We start from the raw sequence: 19,816 nt of genomic DNA, 5'->3' as shown, positions 1-19,816 counted from the left end.
TTCTTCTTTTTTTTTTTTTTGAAGCATTGCTCATATTTGTGCATGGCTTTGCCATCTTTTGCTTGCATTGAGCATTTCATTTCTTTTTTCTCTTTTGAGCTCCAACATTTCTTTTTTCTCTTTTGAGCTCCAAGATTTTTTGGAGGTTTGATGCAACGCCGTTGTAATATTTCATGTTTATCAATGAAATTTCTATTTTTGCCATAAAAAAAAACATTAACTTCAATTTTGAATTAAACTTATTGATGATTAACCAAATTTCAACTAATTTATTTAGAAATAGAATTTTAAATCTATTTCATGTTTAAGTTCAATTTCTTTACTAAACTTTTTTTATTACTACATTCCAAACTTCTGACATCTATTACCAAATCTATTCAATGATGGGTGGAGACTGTAAGAACATTGCTCTACACAACTCCCCTTGGTCTATTGGTTGAGAGCTTAGGCTTCCAACTAAGAGATTCAAGGTTCGAGTCCATGTGTATGCGTTGTGTGTGTGAGTTTGCCTTAAATGGCCTAAATGTCCCCAAAAAAAGAACATTGCTCTGACTTCTAGTGCCGATGTCAGATTCCAAAACAATGCTGCTCTACATTCATGTTAACATTAGATATTATGAACTTTTTTTTAATTATTTTTTTAATTTTTTATTTTTTATTATGACTTCTTCTTTAAGTAAAGAATGGGAAAGAAAAAGATATATATTACATTGATACGAATTAATTCTTCTCAGTACAACTTAAATCAATAACAATAGAAATAAACTACTCATCAGAAATATATAACAAATGGAATGCCTACTATATCTGCAGAAACAAGAACTTGCACTATTCACATAATTTATGGAACTGCCATGCAAAGCCAAATATGTATGAGGACAAAAACTTCTATGAGAAATTCCTCAATGAATTTGTGGAGAGGAATGAAAATATTCATAAAATATGCATTGAGATTTGTTTTCCATCAACAAAACACAAATCTCTATACATATCTAAAGGTTTTTTGTTTTCATTTCTCCTGTCAAAATCTGCAAGGAATTCATCATAAGAATTTTGTCCTTTGGCCGGTCTACAGAAGTAGATAAGAACTCGTAATTGGCAGTTTGAGAAAGGTCAAAAGGTCAGCCATCACTCCAATCATCACTGTCGTCCTCATCGCTGCTTGCACATGCCTGACATTATTGAAGAAAGTTAAGTTTATATAAAATGTGTAAGAACATAGTGCACGAAATGGAGAGCTGCATGAGAATGTGAAGAACCTGGCGTATGGCATTAGCCTTCTCCAATATTGCGGCGACCCTATTATTAGGGGTGGGCTGTGCAACAAAACTTGACCTTGATGTCGCTGTGCGTCGCAGATTCAATGTCTGGATTTTAGAGTATCATAAGAAATTATTTTTATCAACAATTCAGTATATTACAAAAGAAAAAAAAAAATTCTTCAGCCTTCTAACCACCCCTAGGAGACTACAGTGGCAGGTTTTGACCAACTTGTGGCATGCTATGCAGGCACAAAGCCACGGAAAATTATTAGGTCCGGATACCGGACGTAGAGATAGGTCCGGACGTCAACAAAATGTCAACATGTGGAGTGGACACGTGGATATTCAATATGTTTAATGTGCCCGCAGAACTTTAAGCCAAGCGCACAAAAAACGCAACTAAAACGCATGTAGGCTTCATTGGGGACGGCTGCAGCTGTCGGCAAAGCAGGTTGTGAAGTTGATGTACAAAAAGTTGAGTTTTGAAGTTACATTATAAAAAGCAGTATATTTTGTTTGGGAAGAATAACTTTCGAGCTGCTGTGCTGATGCTGTGTAGGAACAAATTACGTTTATAACCTTACATATATTGTGATAAAATAAAATTACTTAAATATCAAATATTATTTGTAAATTTATATGATCTACTCCTACTCCGACGCACTTCACGCCTTCGCCGCCGCTCCCCTGCCGTCCTACACCTTCACCCTGACCCCTTGATTCGCCTCCACACCACTCGCACCCCTTTCTTCCTCTGTCTTTCTCCCTCTTCCCCTTCATCCCCTTTCCATGCCACTGATGCTGCTTCCGGCTCCGTCATCATCGGCGTCCTTGACACCGGCGTCTGGCCCGAATCCCCTTCCTTTGACGACGCCTCGCTTTCTCCCATCCCCTCCAGATGGCGCGGCCCCTGCGAAGCCGGCCTCGCTTTCTCCCATCCAGCTCGTACTCCCACGGAAGTCGACGTCGGAGGCGAATCCCCTTCTTCGTTCCAGATGGTGCGGCCCGAATCCCCACGGAACACCGGCGTTATGGCTTTCTCCCATCGCTTTTTCTCCCATCTAGCTCGGACTCCCACGGAACTTCGGACTACCACGGCATTATGGCTTCGCAGTGGCTCAGACTCCCACGGTTCCAGCGTCTGGCCCGAATCCCCTTCTTCGTTCCAGATGTGGCGCGTCCACTGCGAAGCCGGCCTCGCTTTCTCCCATCCAGATCGTTGGAGGCGAAAAAGCAGAGAAGAAGAAAGATGTTGATTTACGGATCGTTGGGGTAGAGGAATGAAGAAAGGTCGCGGCATTTACGACATTTTTATGCTGGAAATCGCGGAAAGCAGCGGACCGCGGGAGGCATGAGAGGTCGCAGAAAATAGTCACGGACCGCGGAAATTTTTTCTGACTTAGCTCTGCCGCAATGCCCCAAACGAACATTTATTAATTTTTTATAAAGCAAAGCAGCCGTGAAGCCGTCCCAAACGGACCCGTAAAATGCAATTAAAGCGCAACTAAAGCACAGGTAAACTGCACAAAAAAAGCGCAACTAAAATGCACTCAACGTGTCAAATTTTTAGTGGATATTCGGACGTAATAATTTTCCCAAAGCCACACGGTATAATTGATCAAATAGACCGGTTTAGCCAATACAAAGTACGGCTGATCATAGTAATTGACATTCAATTTCGAGAGATCCAAGTGGTAATGGCTTGAACAAGACTTTGAATCTTGTCTAGGGTTAAATCACATCATTCGGAGCTAATTTGGGCACATTCAGCCCCTTTGCAAATTTTGATCACGAGAGCTATCCGAATAGGTAACTAAGCAACTCTACTCTTTGTAAACAGTTAGGATACATCCAACTTGCCCGACCTCTCTCTTGCCCATGCCATTTTTTCCATTCATTTCCATCTTCCTGTATTTAATTCTAGTTCAAAAGCTTCTAATAGTAAGTACTGAATAATCATGACTCTGATCCTAAGAGCTTGATTGGGTTATAACACCTGTAATCCATTTTTCTTTCATGGAGCAGAAACATTCCCCAATTGCTTAGTTCGTGTAGATAACCTATTAGCTCCTTCACTCAGGAAATACGAAGGCTTATTTCATAATTTTTCATAGAATGTCCATTAGATAAGGATTTACTGAATGGTTTCAACACTAAGTTTCTATACTAAAATTTTGACGTGCTAACTTCTTCTTCGAATCCATTAACTACAAAGAGGCCAAACTACGGTATCTAAAATTTATGCATAGATTAATGTCATACCATGTAGTTCGTTATAGGACATTTTACAGTAGGAAAATCAGCTTCAAAACATAACTTCTAAAATATGAATATTGAAGACATACCTTGGTCCTTATCTGATGTAGTAGATCTTCCTTATCGTCAACCGCTTCACTACTAGCAATTTGACTCTTTGATTCTTCAGGTTGTTTCAGTTTGTGCTGAATTTCCTTCAGAGTATATGAAACAACTCATGAAAAAGGTCAGAAAGCGAGAGAAAAAGAAATTGAGGCATTTGAGAGCCTTGCTTTAAGTTTAGCATGAGAACTCGAACTTCTATCAAAATAAGTGATATATTGTTAGATAAATTGTCAAGGACATTTGCAAGTGAATTATGAATAAAACATCTAGAGGTCATGTTATGTCATAGATATTACCACCCACGCCCACCACTCAAGAAAAGGATTTCAATTTCAATGATCATGAAGAAGTTATACGAAAACACTTTTTAAGGTTCTGGAAAATATTTATATATATAAAAAAATCCTAGCGCTGAGTATAAGAAAAATATTTGATAACTTGTAATTCCATTGCTTTATACGGTAATGAATTATCTAACCGAGCTAATTAAAATAGCAGATGGTCCTAGCGTTCTACTAAATTAAAGCTTCGTTTAGGATGGCTTTTTCACTACTTCTTAAAGCAGCATTCTAGTACAAAAAATTTATTTTTTTTACCAAAAAGTCACTTTAAGAAGCAATAAAAAAGCCGTCCCAAACGAAGCCTAAATTATGATATCACTGTAAGTCGCATATAGCTTGACATGTTTACAGTTTTAGTAAGACCATCATGTTCATATGTTTTCTGAGAAACAAAGATTGAAACTTACCGTGTCCCTGATTAGATGAAGAATCTGCTCCCTATTGTCTAGTTCATGTGTCAGCAGACGGCTATCCACCTGATTATCTTGCTGAAAGCATAAGTTAAAGACGGTGAAAAATAAAAAAAAGAATAAAATCTGATAATAACGATGAATTATATGATAATGATAAATGCAAAGCATGTCAACAGAATTAATTACCATTTCCTTGTATTGCCCATCTTTTGCAAGGGGTAATGGCCATCGAATAATGCTTTCAATTTCTGCAGGGGCAGGTGGGCTTTGATTCTGAGCGCCCTCAAAATGGTGAACCATTTGACGAATATTATAATAGTTATCTTCTGGTACTTCATATGAAGACCTCACCAATCTCCACTGTATTGGAGGAAGAGGTGGTGGTGGTGGCAGTTCAGTTGGAGTTAACGTTGTAGCATTATTGGGACTAATTGACAATGAATCATATTTTACATCTTGATTTAGTAATGATTCAAAAGTGGGAATATTTGAAGTATAACTAGGCTGAAAAGAATCTGTATCATTCCCAGTACAAAGATCCTTCAATCCAATTTCTTGATCCAAATGGTTCATGTGCTCAAACCCACTGCCGCTAGAAATAGATGCTGTCGATGATGAAATTCTCCGTAAATCATCAGACAGTTCGTTTGTTCTACTTCCAGGAAAATCATCTTGCTCCCAAAGCTCAGAATTTGAATCTGAGCGAGCACTGAGGAGATCCTCAGATGAATATGTGTTTGATTTACAGAAGGTGTCGTCATCTGATTCAGACCCACCATCTTGTTCAGGAAGAGTGCATCCTGGAAACAAACGGAATGAAGAAAACGCAGTTCCATCTATCCTTTGGTTTATACAGCCATCAGGTAGTTCAAGTTTAAGATTAGATGCCTCTAGACTATTCAAAGGATGAAATGATATCTTCATATGCTCCAATGGTGGGGAGGAATTCCGAGAGTAGAGAGAACCAGAAGAATTTGACTTTTCCAACGATCCATAATCAGATTTATTTATGAGACTCACCTCATGGAATGTTTGCGATGCAAGATTCTCCTCGTAGAATGTTTGTGATGCAACTCCATTTAGCCTTCTACTTTGATTATCAGAAAGAGGTTTATCCCCTAATTGACCATCGTCAACAATTCCCAGTTCATATCGGGTGGAACTTTTAGCATGGGAAACTGATGGTTTTATTTTAACACACCGTACAAGATTTCTTTGTGGTAATCCAGAAAAACTGGGAGACAAAAATTTGCTGTTCTGCACAGAATCCATGGATGGTGAAGCAACGCTAAATGCACTGCATGATTCAGATTCCTTGCTAGAAGCACTTTTTGTTGTTTGATGTACTTGACAAATGCTAGTAGTTAATACATTTGGTGACGCAACTTGACTTCCTCCACTCTCATCACTTAATGAAAGAGCTTCAGATTGTTCTTGAGAATTCAGCTGAAGCTGTGCGCCAAAGCCATCATCATTATGTGCTATGTATGCCGAGGAATGTTTTACGGAACTATTTTCTTCAAATAAATATTTCCTACTCAAGAATGGATTGCTGTTCAAAATTCTCTGATCCGCCAAGCTTAAAGATTCAGGCAAACCCTGCGCTTTGCCAATTGAGTTCGATTGCTTTGATATCTTCCCATTAACCATAACTTGTTTATCTGACTTCACACCATTGTCCAAACTATCAGACCGAGTCCTCTCCCCAGTTCCATTTGGGAGACTAACATCACCAGGTTTTGAGGGTTCAAGTCCTAGAAGGGTGCCATTTGTCCATAATTTTGTGGAAGGAATACTCGAAATACTGATCGGAGGTGAACTCTGAATCTGCGATGTTGCTGCTGCTGCAGTTTCACTGTTCAGCATAGTTCCTGATATGGATTCAGTAGAACAAGGAGGTTGATCATCATCAGTTCCTTGAAAAGCATTTGTTCTTAACATTGTGTGAACACTATTTTTGAGAAGTTGTCTCTCATCATACAGCGAGCCTGGAGATAAGCCAGCTTCCCGGGATGACTGCATAAGTTCTGGCATTCTTGAAACATCTAAATAGGTAACATTTGGCAATCTGTACTCGTTTGAGGATTCATGGAGTGACATAGGAGCCTCAATATTAGCGTAGCCATCATATTGAACCGTACCTGAAACTCCAGATTCATTTTTCTGATGCTCCATGTTAGACAAAATTTGCATGCATTTTGTTTGGCATTCGGAATCTGTTTCTGCCTCTGATTCCAGTGTATTAAGAGCGTCTACGTAATTGTCTGTCTCATTAATTTCCTCAAATTGCTTTTGATCACAAGATGATCCGGATAAATCTGCAATAATTGGCAGGGGCTTTACTTGGTTCGAAGATCTAGTTCTAGTAGGTTCCTCAACTTTTGATGATTCAGAATTCACAACCAAAGAGTTAGAATCTTGAAAAGAATCATCAGAGTTGACACCTGCAGCCTTCACTAATTCAGATTTCTCATCCCATATAACAGAAGGTGACCGTGAATTAGCCTTCCAATGTGGGAAATCATATTGAGAATCATCATCCGCATCAAATACAAGTTCATCATTATGTAGCTGAGAAGAACCGGGATGATCATGATTGTTCTGTACATTAGAAACAGATAATCTATCACAATCCAAATCATTAGGTAAAATTGAATGATTTGTCTCTGAAACATGTCCAGTAAAGTTCAACTTGTTCATTGTATGCAGAAGTTGGGGAGCACTTATAGCTTCAGATTTTAATCTCATTTCGGACACCAATGAACTTTCAGCTGACAAGCTTTGGTCATCATTACTTAGTGGTGCAAATCTTTCACTGCTCGCTAAACTGGTTATTTCAAAAAAATATGTTATCATGTCCTCAAGAAAAAAAGTAGAAGTTACACAACAGAAGAATTGTATACTTTTGTGCTATGATACGGAGGAAGATACCTATTACATTGAGATGAAGATATTGGGTCTTGAACATCTCCTTCTCTAAATCGTGATAATTTTCTCTGGAAGGTATAATAAGACACACATTTAAGCCCATCAATATATTATTTTGTAAGCAAAAACTTTCATGAAAGAGGATATAAGTAATATATGATTATGGCCATAATATTTAAGAAAAGCATAGATATGAAATATAAATTGGACAGATTCTATGTGTTGCATCTTCAAATATACAAACTAAAGACAAAGTAGGAAAGAAATCAACAATCTACTTGCTAAGTATAGACCCTATGCGGTCAGTCATTCATCATTATGACATGATATTGTGAGTGCATTAGGGAGGGAGAAAGATAGAGACTAATCCCAATTTATTGAAATCATGGGATGAATGAGTATTCTGTAGAAGCATCATGGGATGATATGGATCATGGAAACTGGATGCTTAATCAGGAAGCAAAGATTGTGAGAGAATGTAAAAAGCATTTAAGGATTGTCAAACAGACTCGTGTGATACTATTTCCGTAAATCCTTCAAAATGCACAAGTAATAAGGTATGTTGGGGTTACTTATGCTGAAACAAGTCCTACCTAAACTGGACAAAGGTTAGGGGTAGCACATGTCCTTTTTGAACAGTTGGCTTAGACGTTCCTCCAATAGTAATTTTTTTGTTCTCAGATGAGTTCTCTGGTTGATGAAGCATGACCCTAGTGATCTCTTTTGGCTTTCTTGGAATGATGGTTCCAAAGATACGATGCTAAATCATCATCATAAGTCAGAATGATGTGCTAGAAACTATAACAAAACAACATCATCAAGCCTTTATACTACTACTTGGGGTCAACTACTTGAATTCTTTTTCTCCATTGTATCATATTAAGAGTTAAATATTCATTAAATCTAATAAAGAAAGATCATTTCTAATATTTTTTAAACTAAGTCTTTTTATGTCTACCTCTACCTTTCTTAACATAAGTCAAATCTAATACATCTACTCTCCTAACCAGGTTATTGGAAGGCCGCCATTTTAGGACAACATGGAGAAACAAAAAATACCAAATTTTATAAGGTTTAGCTTCAATTAAACCGATGTCCATGCGAACAAATAGAGGATCCAATCCACTAGAAAACAAAAATCATAATTATAGACTAAAAATCAAGAGCACTTACCACTCCTCCCAAATTCTGAATATATCCATTCTCAAAATTAAAAACAAGTCCAAAAATCTCACGACAATATATTACCTCATATAAAATCTGCTTCTCCTCGCATGCAGTACTAAAGCTATCAATTCTTCAAAAATCTTAGAACCAAGAGGGTATGTGAACCCAAGGGAAATCTCTCAGTTTCTCACCAAAAGAAAGGCTAGAGAACTAATCCCTTCATATAGACGCAAGCAACCACTAATAGGATAACAAACAAAAGAAAATTTACCAATCCATTCATGCAACCAGAGATGATTCACCTACATTAGCTAATTCGATGATCTGAAATCCCAATTTGCACACTACATAAAGCAATTACAGGATTCCTTATATGTGATTCTCCATGCATCCTAATTTACAAACATCAATATGTATAGAGCTTAATGCAATCAAATAGATACTATGCAATCCACTATAGAACATATGTAACGCAATGACCATAAAACATTAAGTAATTGAGTAAATTATAAAAAAATTCCCCTAGCTTAATATTATGGCAAAAAATGAACCTCTTATGAGGCTCCTTTCAAGATACAATAATTATGAATGCTCAATCAAGATACAATATTTACTTTGTGAGAGACAAAATTTAGTAAATATCAAGTTACTTTGTGAGAGACACTCTTACCAAATATCCTCATAAATACATGTGACAAGATATGTTAGGGTAACTTACGCTGAGATGTGTTCCATCTAAATTGTGCCTACAATTGTTTGGTGTGCCACATGCTCTTTTTGAACATGTAAATCACATGCTCCTTCTATAATAATTTTCTTAACGCCACCATGAGCTCTCTAGCTTACCAAGCATGGCCCTAGCAGTCGCTTATAACTTCAAATCCACTTAGCATGGACTAATTCGAGTTGAGCTTGTTGGAAATGCATTGTTGGAGAGCTGAGATTGGCTCCAGAAGAGGTTGAAGATGATAGAGTTAAGATTATGAAGCAGGGCCTTTAAATTTCAGAATGTTAATCTGATGGAGCCATAGGAGGTATGCTCCAACTAACTGAGAAGGAATATGCAAGACAAATGCTCAAAAGGAAAATGTGGTAGACGTATGGGTCATATGTTCCTTCAATAATAAATTTTCGGTGTTACAGTGAGTACTCTAGTTGTCAAGTACAAACCTAGTTGTCCACTTTAGCTTGAGATGAGGGTTCGGGAGAAAGAGATTTGCTCTATGAGGCTTGGAGATTGCTAGAGCTGAACTCATGGAACAAGACCTATGAGTTCAAATATAAATGTGTTATGGGATTGTTGCTTAAACTATTGGAGAACTTGGTGCATCACCAAAATTAGTGTTAAAGGAACGTGTCACTCGCATGTTCATAAGGAAAATGATGTACCCCACATCCTGTCTTATTTAAATCAAGCAGGAATGTGTATGGAATAGAGGAGAAAATTGATTATGGAGAGCCTACATATAATAAGATTATTTTTTAGACAAAATTGGAGATTTGACAAGAAAAATTTATAAATGTCAAAAGGCTTTCAACTATTCTGAGAAAACAATCAGGACGACCATTTCTTTGATATGGTCTTTGATATGTTAAGAAATGCAAATGGCAAACTATTGTGGAAGAAATCATTAGATTATGCTAAAGACATAACTAAGATGCAGCTGATTTTGTTACAGTTCGAACATAAACAAACCTTGAATTTCTTAAGTTTCTTTTCTTTTTGAATTTGTTGAGCTTTCTCTGGTTCTGAGGTTGCCCATGCCCTCTTGAAATATGATGGATCCGAGTATCTCTTTAAACAGGCTCCAGTTCCAGCACGATCATATCTTAACCACAAAAACGGATGTCATAAACAACAAGCTTCTAGATAAATTAGACTGCATAGACAATTGATAAATAGCCATCTTACTTGTCAAGTAGGTACAAGCGTGGTGGTTCCCGGCATTCTTCATATGACTCCATTATAAATGGTGGTAAATCATCATAAGATAGGCGACCATCCATGATCCTAAGATCAGCATGCCAACTAGAACCTGAAAGCTGACAAATTGACATCAGGGACTTGAAGTGCAATTGCTATCATTAGCCAAAGACCAACATAATCACGCATTTAGATCTGCTAAAGCTAGTTAAAATATGCTTCATATATCGACATATTTTGTCATTTATAGAGGAGAAGATGTAGCCTGCTTCTGATTTTGACATAATTTCTAACTATAGTCTTGGTGTGCCTGTTGAGTGTTTGCTGAATTACTAATCTAAAGTTAAAGCAGTTAAACAATCCCTGAAAATTGATTTCTCTACTTGTAATTTCGTTAAAAGAAAGGATTAACCTTTCATAAGATTCAAGTGTGGAAAAGCATTCATCTTTCAAAGACCATCTCAACTTCTGAAAGCTGACTGCTCTTCCTAATTTTCATTAGGAATTCTGCTTCTACATGGCTACATCAAATTGAATCTGCAACACCACCTCCTTGATTTGACCAACTTGTATTTATGATGTTGCAGATTTTAATCCAATAAAAAGATCCATTAATTAACTACATGAACTTCGGAGGACTAGAAGATAACAAAGATATGTCCTTATACAACCCAGTTTTTTGACATAAAAATATAGTTTTGGTCACCAGCATCTAAATGCATGGAAAAAATTTTCAGCAAAATTCCCTTTTTAACCGACTGAGTTTAAGCTGTTGGCTGAATTGAAATTGATAGGAGTAATACCAATTTCATAAACTAGATCTATGTAACTTGCTTTTCTATGAATAGCATCTTCAATAGATGGAAGTGCCTCTTCTATCTTTTTTATCCTTGAAAGCATTTTTTGTCCTCTTGCAGCTGTGATTATTACTTGCTCATGCAAGTCATGAAAAATTTCTGCACCAAACCTGTGAGTTCAAAAGACATTTGTTTTAGTACAGGCATGCATGTTATAAATAACATCTCAATTAAGAGAGGGTGATAATTTCTCTAGCAAAATTGATTTCATTAACACAAGCATAAAAAATTTGAAACAACACTTTTGTAATCAGACTCAATCAAGCACATCAATAGATTGTTCAACAGCACAATGTGCCCAATCCTTCAATTCTTCTTAATTGAATGTATGATTACTGAACTTTGAGAAAATCCTTCTAGCATGCTAATTGATTAGAACAAAATAATTTGCCCTTCACTGGTGTTGCAAAACTAGACCTCGTTGAAATTTTAAGAAAATAAGGAAATCCCAATCATTTTCCTCCATCATAATCATAATCCGATCCACCAAACAGAAAACCTTCAGAAAATCCAAAATTACAACCAACTCTCAAAAACATTCACGTTAAAAGAAAAAGAAGGGTTAAAAGGGGCAATTTCTCAACCTAAATGTACCGAAGCCACCCGGGAAGAACAAAAAAATTCAAATCCAAAATCGAAGCAGCGTCCTAGCAGGAACGAGACAATTAAAACAAGAGAAGCAGCACGGAAACTCACTCCACCATGTCACCGAGCTGCTTCAAGATTGCAATGAGCCTACTAATGTCAAATGAACCAAGGATCTCCTTTGTATCCACTGCTTCTCTTGTCAACGCATAATCAAAATTTCATCTTGGTTAATCCGATGCTAAAATGTTCAAGCTACCGAACAATAAAAAATTTTCCTAGCATGCCAATATATTAGAACAAAATCATCTTCCTTTACTTTGTATTGCAAATCTTCTAACCATACAATTATAGCATTATCTCATATAATTTAAGTCAATATGAGAGTCCCTTGTAATTCCATATAGAAATGTTAAAAAGGAAAAAAATTCAATCATTTATCTCCATCATACCTTTCTAATCTAATCTATCAACGAAGTGTCTCAGTCATGACAAGCTAGCTATAGTTAAAGATGTCGTTGTGGAGGCCAAATCCATTTTGACTTGAGGAACGAACCAGACTGTATACATGGCGGGACAGCTCAAGCGCTTGAGTCAACCAAGTCAGTAATGCTTGAGATGAAGCATGGAGTAACACATCACCTAGCCAAACACCTAGAGTAACTGGACAAAAGGCCAAAAGAGCTAAACATTTTTTTTAATTATTTTTATTTTTATTTTTATTTTTTATTTTTGCCAAAAGAGCTAAACATAGAGTACCCAAATAGCTCAGCAGAATGTAGCGATATTGAAACCCAAGATAAACCTCATTGTAAACAAGAATGTCAAATTAGCAGCCAAAGCAACCTACTTGCTTAGCTTAGAGAGGTCAGTGACTCAAATGAAACTTGACAATTAAAGAATTGAAAGCTTAACAAGTCAAAGGCTAATGAAGGATGCATGGGGCATGTCTAGACCAAAATTTTAAGATATCACACACTTTAACTAACATATCTCGTCATTTTTTCCCATTAGTACAATGTTAGAGCGGTCCATTGGACTGGTCCAATAGGTCCACATAGGACCGGGTCAGGCAGAAGAGTCTGCCTCTCATGTACGTCGCTCAACCCGTTGGAGCCAACAGAGCAGTTTAGGAAGGATTTTTGAGGAAGTTGGGAGAGAAGAGAAATTTGAACGTAGAGACAGTTTAGAGATTTCCTTGTGGATTGTATACATTAAATAGTTTGTTTTCTTAGGGTTAGAGCATATTGAATTAGGTTGAATTTGAGATCTCTTAGGTATTTTTGGGCTCTAGCGATGTCTAGAGATTTGGGAGAGATAAATTCTCCTCTAGAATAGAGGATCAATTGTATCTTAGTATTTTCTTTTCGTTCTATTTGATTTCTTGCAATAAAATTATTGTTTTCTCTAGTTTTCATTAGAGATTGGAAGAAATTTCTCACTGTTTTTCCGAGATTGATAGGATTTACGTTAAATCTTCAAGTGTTTCCTATCAAATTGGTACCAGCGCAATTTCCTGGGTTGAAATAGAAGTCTTCCTCGCTAAAGTTTGCTATGTTCCGTATCCGATCGTGTTGTTTTAGCTGATTGGAGGCCAAAATTCGCGTCAAACTTGCGGCTCTTACTATTGGAGCCTAAATCCAAGTTCTCATGGAAGGAAGAAATGTAGAAGTGTTGGAAGGGGAGATCTGACAATTGAAAACTAAAATTTCATATCTCCACACTCAACTTTCGGATGTCAAAAGTCAAATTTCAATCATCCACAAGAAGATGAATGGGAATTTTTCCATCCTGGGGGAGATGCTGAAGAAGTTGCTTGAGGGCCAATCCAAAATGACGTCGTCAGAGGGGAGAGAAGCCTCTGGCAACCCAGGAAGCGGGGAAAAAATCTAATCTAACAAGGCAAATGGATGATCAGGAGGGAGACTCAAAAGGGTAAAAGAGAGAATGTATCCCCTAGAGTCTGTTCCTATGGGAGAGATGGGTAGAGGGTATGGGGAGAAGCGCGAGGAGGTGGAGCATAAACAAATGGGTGCTGAATTTGAGAGGAGAGGATGAAATTTGAAAGGGAAAGAGAGTAATTATGACCAAAGAGGGGCTGGAATTGAAAGGAAAGAGATTTATTATGATCCAAGGGATGCTGAATTTGAAAGAAGACTGAGAATTTGATGAAAGGTTTGTGTATGAGTGTAGAAGGGAAGATTGAGATACTTGGGAGGAACTATTAACTTGGGGAATGGGAAATTATGGAGGGAACAGAGGGAACGAAGGCGATCCGAGGGTGCGGAATTTGAAGATGTCAATTTTGAGTATGGAACGAGTGGATCTATAAGATAGAAATATATTTCACCATCAATGGATTGACCAAGGAGGAGAGATTGATGGCAGTGGACCTATGTTTGAAAAGGAAGGCTTTGTCTGGGTATCAGGAGGAGGAACATGCGATGACCCATGCGAAGTTGGAGAGAGTTCAAGGATTGTTTGGTATAATGTTTCCCAACTGGCAATGGAGGAGACTTCTACGAGTAGTTCTTCGCCTTGACACAGAATGGTTCAATGATAGAGTACCAAGAGAGATTCGAGTAACTTTCTAGCCGATTGGACCGCCTTCCTAAGACAGTGCTAGAGGAAAAAATCATGAAGGGACTGACACCAGAGATCCGAACAACGTAATGAGGCCTCATGACTTAGGAGAGGCTATAGAGCTACCTCAATTGGTGGAGAATCAAAGACACCTGGACAGAGATGGGATGCAGCAACTCAAGAGCTTCGAACAGGAAGACCATCACCTTTCTGACACCTAACGATTCGACACGGTACTTTTCGGGAGACTTCGAATGAGAAGATTGTAGAAGTAAGACCCGGGGACAACTTCAAGAAGTTCACAGAAACAAAATTACAGGAGAAAAAGGCTGAGGGACTCTGTTTCAGATGTGACGAGAGGTATACGCTAGAGTACAGGTGTAATGATCGAACTCTTCAAGTTCTTACCGTTTGTGATGAAGAGGGAATGAAACAGGGTGTTGTCTTTCCATCTTGTAGACAAGGTGGGTCATTAGGAGGGGAGTATTGTTAAACAGGTCCATTGGATCAGTCTAGCCGGTCCACATAGGACCGGCTCAAACGAAACAGACGCAGAAGAGTTTGCATCTCCTGTATGTCGCTTCAACCGCAAGAGCAAACAGAGGAGTTTAGGAATGATTTTTGAGGGAGTTAGGAGGAAAATTTGAATAGAAGTACTATTAATAGATTTCCTTTTAGATTGTATGCATTAAATAGTTTGTTTTCTAGTGTTAGGGCATCTTGAATTTGGCTGAATTTGAGATCTCTTAGGTTTTCTTGGGCTCTAGCGGCATCTAGAGATTTGGGAGGGGTAGATCCTCCTCTCGAATAGATGATCAATTGTATCTTGGTATTTTCTTTCTGTTTAATTTGATTTTTTGCAATAAAATTACTATTTTCTTTGGTTTTCATTGGAGATTTGAAGAAATTTCTTGTTGTTTTTCCGAGCTTGATAGGATTTACTTGAAATCTTCAAATGTTTCCTATCATACAAATTTCCCAAAAGGTCCTTTATCATAGGAGTGATTCAACATAAGCATGCTTAACCTTGAATTTTCTCATAAAATAACAACCGGTTTACTGAAAGGCACTTTGAAGTTTAAGAGTTTTACTTCGATGTTTCTCATTCATCTATATATTGTTTGTTTTAACAAAACAAACATCATTATTTCTCCCATTAGTGTAGTTTCCAAAAGGTCATCTACTCACCTATTCTAGTATTGCTTTAGCATGAGCATGGTTAAGTTCGAAGTTTCAATTAAAACTTTAATTGTTACACCATATTAATTTGCAACACAAAAGCAATAACAAATAGCATGTAGCCCCCATAGTGCATGATACTTTAATTTTTAAAATTCAGAGTTTAAATTTAATATCAATATTACTTATTTTTATTTAATAGTGTTGTTTTATTTTTATTTGCATTTTATTATGGTAAGGTACCGACTCTCAACACTCAAGCAAGCTTCTGTCAATCTCTCACCTTCATGTTGGGGCTTTCGGTCTCTTACCTTCGTCAAGGCTCTTAGTCTCTCACTTGCCACACTTAGCTTCGCAATATCTCAACATCAACGAGCTTTCAACTTCATTATGTTTTATTAGAACTCTTAGTCTCGTCTTCGAGGGATCTAACCATCGATGCACGAGCAATACAATCTTGCCTTCAATGTACAAAGACTTCCAAGGCTTCAATGAAAAGCTCTCAACTTCAACTTTCTCACATACAAGCTTCAATATTCTTGCACAAAGGCATGTATTTGTGCACTATATATACTTAGTTTCTTTTTTTAGTATAAACAAAAAGAAAATCATGCAAAAGAACAAAAACTATAATTTGTAGCTAGTTATTCAATTTACATGTAAAGATGGGAAAATTTCTCTTTACAAAGTAGTTTTTTCTTGTAGTAATAATCTATGTATCCCTCAAAAAAATTTTTATTATGAAAATCCTATTTATGTCTTTAGTTTCATCTACTAGGCACCTAAAAGAATGTTGAATATAGACTTGGAAAAAAAAAATTGATGTTTTAAATTTTGTGGTTGAGCACTAGAGCCCAAGCACCAATTAAATTATTTTTAAGAATAGTTTATTTTTCAATCTAATAGTCTTTAATATTTAACCGTATTTTTATTCATTATTGTTTAATATTTTACTCTATTTTTAAAATAACATGTGCTACGTTGTGCACTATACCTTATGATTCCACAAGAACCTTTGTGATGCACTATTTTCCATAAAAAAGCATAATAGTAGAAAAGATCATTCTAAAAAGACTTGTTCTAACAAAAGAAAAAAGATGGATGACCATGCCAAAGAAAGAGAAAAGTAAGCAAGAAGAAAGGTAGGAGCAAGTTGTGAGGATCGATGATGATAGCTTTAATGTTATTTTTATACTAGGTGTTGCATTACCTCCACCACCCATGTCTACAATCTAAGAAGGATGATCAACATCACACTTCCCCAAAAACCCATGAGGAAAATGAGAAATCATCTAGACATCCAATTAAAGCTTGCCAGATGCATTACCAAAAGAAGTATTTCCTTGTGAAGCCATCCATTAGAAGATGTTTTGAGATTACAATACTTTGACGACATATCAAAATTCAAACCATATATGCTTCATGTAGGCTCCGTTTTCTCCAAAGAAATGGTTTAAAATATTTGTGTGTGTGTGTGTATGTGGGGGGGGGGGGAATTGTTTAGCACTAATGTGTACAAAAATTCACTCTCACTTGAGGAATGGTCTAACTATTAAGTGTTGAAACATCTTTAGATGATTGAATTAAATGAGTCATCAAGGCATGGCATACAAAATAAACTGACATGACATCCAGTTAAATATGGTGGGCCAAAAGAGTTCAATTGGATTGGAGTACCTAGATAGCTCAATCATTCCATAGCTCCACATGGCATAGTCAGCCTAAACTAGAGAAGCACCAAATAATAAAAAGAACATAAAATACATAGCCAAAATAACATCCTTGCTCGTCTTAGAAAACTCAGCTTGACTCAAATAAAGCTTAAATACTGAAAAAAGTCATGCTAGACAAAGCATAGGTTTATGAGAGACATGCAGGGTATCCTCAAGGTCAAAAACATTTCCAGCACCCAAATGACATATACCAAACATGAACAGATGGGTAAAATCAACAAGGATAAGAGTACCATCAACATTAGCTATATGAGTCTATAAATTAACTAATTAAAGTGACAATACATATTGAGATCATAGATAAAAGCTATTTTATAGGCCCACAACAAATCTATAAAAAAAGGATTTAACCTACTTCATGTATAATGTTCATGATGATATGACAAGGATTCTATACAAGAGAACAATGTGAAAATGGTTCTATAGGAGAGACAGTACCTCTACACAACATTGTAGTTATAAATACCCTAAAACTCATCTTGGAGAGGAATATGAAGTTTTCTTTTTTCTAGGTATCTGCTAATCAGATGAAGAAAAAGAAATAGAAGGGATTAGAATTCCTCAAAGTTCCCACTCAATCCATCTTCCCTTCATCTCCTTGACACATCTCACCTTGAATTAGTCAAGTTACCAATTCCTCCATCGGAATCTTCTGAAGTCCCACATATGACCCTCAACAATGGTCGAATCAACTTCCTTTTCAGAGGGCTAATTCTTGTACTTTATGGGATTTTTTTTTATTTTTTATGTAGCACTACCTCACAGCCAAAAATAATCACCCTAACTAAATTAAAATTTTTCAATCAGAACTTTCAAAAACCTCAACATTAACAGATGGTTGAAATGGCATTCTCTCAAACTAAATATAGGTCAGAATCCATGGTAGAAAACCAGAAAACATGAAACCCGAACTCACAAGAATTCTAACAAGAAATCAACAAATAAACCAAGAGAACAGAGAAGAAGCTCACTCAGGCACGATGCGGAGCTGCCAAATGATCTCAAAGACCCAAGAGATGGCAACTCTACCATGGATTCCTCGTTAAGGGAAGAAATTGATCAAAACAAAATCATTTGCCTTAACCCTGCATTCCAAAATCCACTAACAATCCATACTACCGCAGTTCCCTTCTTTACCAATGATTTCACTCATTTTTCAGGGGGGAAAAAAAAACCTCCCAATCATTTTGCTTCATCATACGTTCATACTCTTATCCACGAGTCAATAAAAACCCAAGAACATTCAAATAACCTAACCAGAGCTCTAAAAAACAACCGAACTAACACAAACAAACAGTTAAAAGGCCACACTGTTAACCTAAATGTGGCTCAGAATCAATAGCAGAAGTGCATCAAAAGAGAAACCCAAAATCGAACAAGAATCCAAGCCAGAGAAGCAGAGGATAAACTCACTCGGCGACATCCCCGAGCAGCCGCAAAATACCAACGAGTCCCGAGACTGAAACTCCTTGGAGGATCGCCTCCGCACCCTCCTTTCCAGATGCGGCGTTACGGTAGAGCTCCGAATCTCCGAGCCCATACTCGTTTCTCAATTCCAATCGCGCAAGCGGCATTCTCTCTTCCAATCTCCCTCAAACCAGCGACAAGAAGATTCACACACTGAAGCTTGGGATCTCCCTGGGAATCCAGGTCGGGCTGGGAGCTTCCATGCCTATCACGGCGACGAGGACCACCTAATGCGGCCTTTGTGGGCAGTGATGCGACTGCGGTGAGTCGACCGCCTAACTGTCGAACTCGCGCCTCTAGGTGGCGAGAGCGACGTTGCCTTCGGCTCAAGGCACCTTCGCCACTTTCTACCTCGTTAAGTGCTAATGGCTTCTTAGTTCCTCCGTGCCTCTGTGATCTGCTTACCGGCTCAATAATCGTGATCTCGAAAAATAGGCCTTTTTATAAAACGAGGAAATGGACTCATAATGGTAGATTTCTTCTCATCTGGAAGCATAAGAGTTAGTTGGTATGATTTGGTCTGATTTTAAAGTAATTATTATTTTTAATTAAATTAAAATAAATAATTATGAAATATTATTAATAAAATTAAAACGATAATGACTGCGGAATCGTGGGATTCTGTTCAATTTGGTTAGATTTTTTTTAGTGACTTAAAGCGAATTTAATTTTAATAAAAAAAATTAAGATAGTAGAGATATATAATATTTTAAATTATTTGAAGATTCCGAAGAATTATAAATAAGTGTAGAAGAATATAAAGTAGATAAAATATGTCTTAAGTGCATAACTAAGGGCAAAAATTATGGGTCTTGAAATAATTGTATTTTAACCTACAAAAATCAAATAAATTTAAGAAAAATATGAGGAGAATGATAATTACAATGTTATTTTAAAGAAAGTTGTGAAATTACGTAAGAGAAATATGAACAAAAATTATTTGTTAAACTTATATATTTATCATGTTTCCTTAGCCTTTATCAAAAGATGAACTATTATCTTATTATGTATTGTTA

At 36.9% G+C, this 19,816-nt stretch overlaps 1 protein-coding gene across 2 annotated transcripts; it reads right to left on the bottom strand.

The window, feature by feature from the left end:
• Nucleotides 1-684: 684 nt before the first annotated feature.
• Nucleotides 685-19,235, bottom strand: LOC110098265 (SCAR-like protein 2). 2 transcript variants are annotated; one of them, XM_020825031.2, is made up of 10 exons: nt 18,747-19,234; nt 11,200-11,363; nt 10,385-10,508; nt 10,169-10,301; nt 7,309-7,373; nt 4,564-7,204; nt 4,372-4,452; nt 3,608-3,712; nt 1,260-1,367; nt 685-1,172 (listed from the first exon to the last, which is right to left on the bottom strand). In XM_020825031.2, the coding sequence occupies exons 1-10, from the start codon at nt 18,905-18,907 to the stop codon at nt 1,122-1,124; spliced, it is 3,633 nt and encodes a 1,210-aa protein (XP_020680690.1). In that variant the 5' UTR covers nt 18,908-19,234; the 3' UTR covers nt 685-1,121. The 2 variants fall into 2 exon arrangements, with proteins under 2 accessions (XP_020680690.1, XP_028549624.1); XM_028693791.1 differs by lacking the exon at nt 11,200-11,363 and having other exon boundaries at nt 18,747-19,235.
• Nucleotides 19,236-19,816: the final 581 nt, after the last annotated feature.

This window comes from Dendrobium catenatum, unplaced genomic scaffold (genome assembly GCF_001605985.2).
Source record: "Dendrobium catenatum unplaced genomic scaffold, ASM160598v2 fragScaff_scaffold_370, whole genome shotgun sequence".
Classification (NCBI taxonomy): Eukaryota; Viridiplantae; Streptophyta; class Magnoliopsida; order Asparagales; family Orchidaceae; genus Dendrobium; species Dendrobium catenatum.
This window is presented reverse-complemented; position numbering and strand designations above follow the sequence as displayed.

What these genes read in the sequence shown, in the direction of transcription:
- LOC110098265 (XM_020825031.2), bottom strand. Translation starts at nt 18,907, where the DNA reads ATGCCGCTTGCGCGATTGGAATTGAGAAACGAGTATGGGCTCGGAGAT. An exon ending in AGATCTAGTTTATGAAATTG is followed by an intron (nt 10,509 to 11,199) that starts GTATTACTCCTA and finishes GTCAGCTTTCAG; the next exon opens with GTTCTAGTTGGCATGCTGAT. An exon ending in CGCTTGTACCTACTTGACAA is followed by an intron (nt 10,302 to 10,384) that starts GTAAGATGGCTA and finishes TTTGTGGTTAAG; the next exon opens with ATATGATCGTGCTGGAACTG.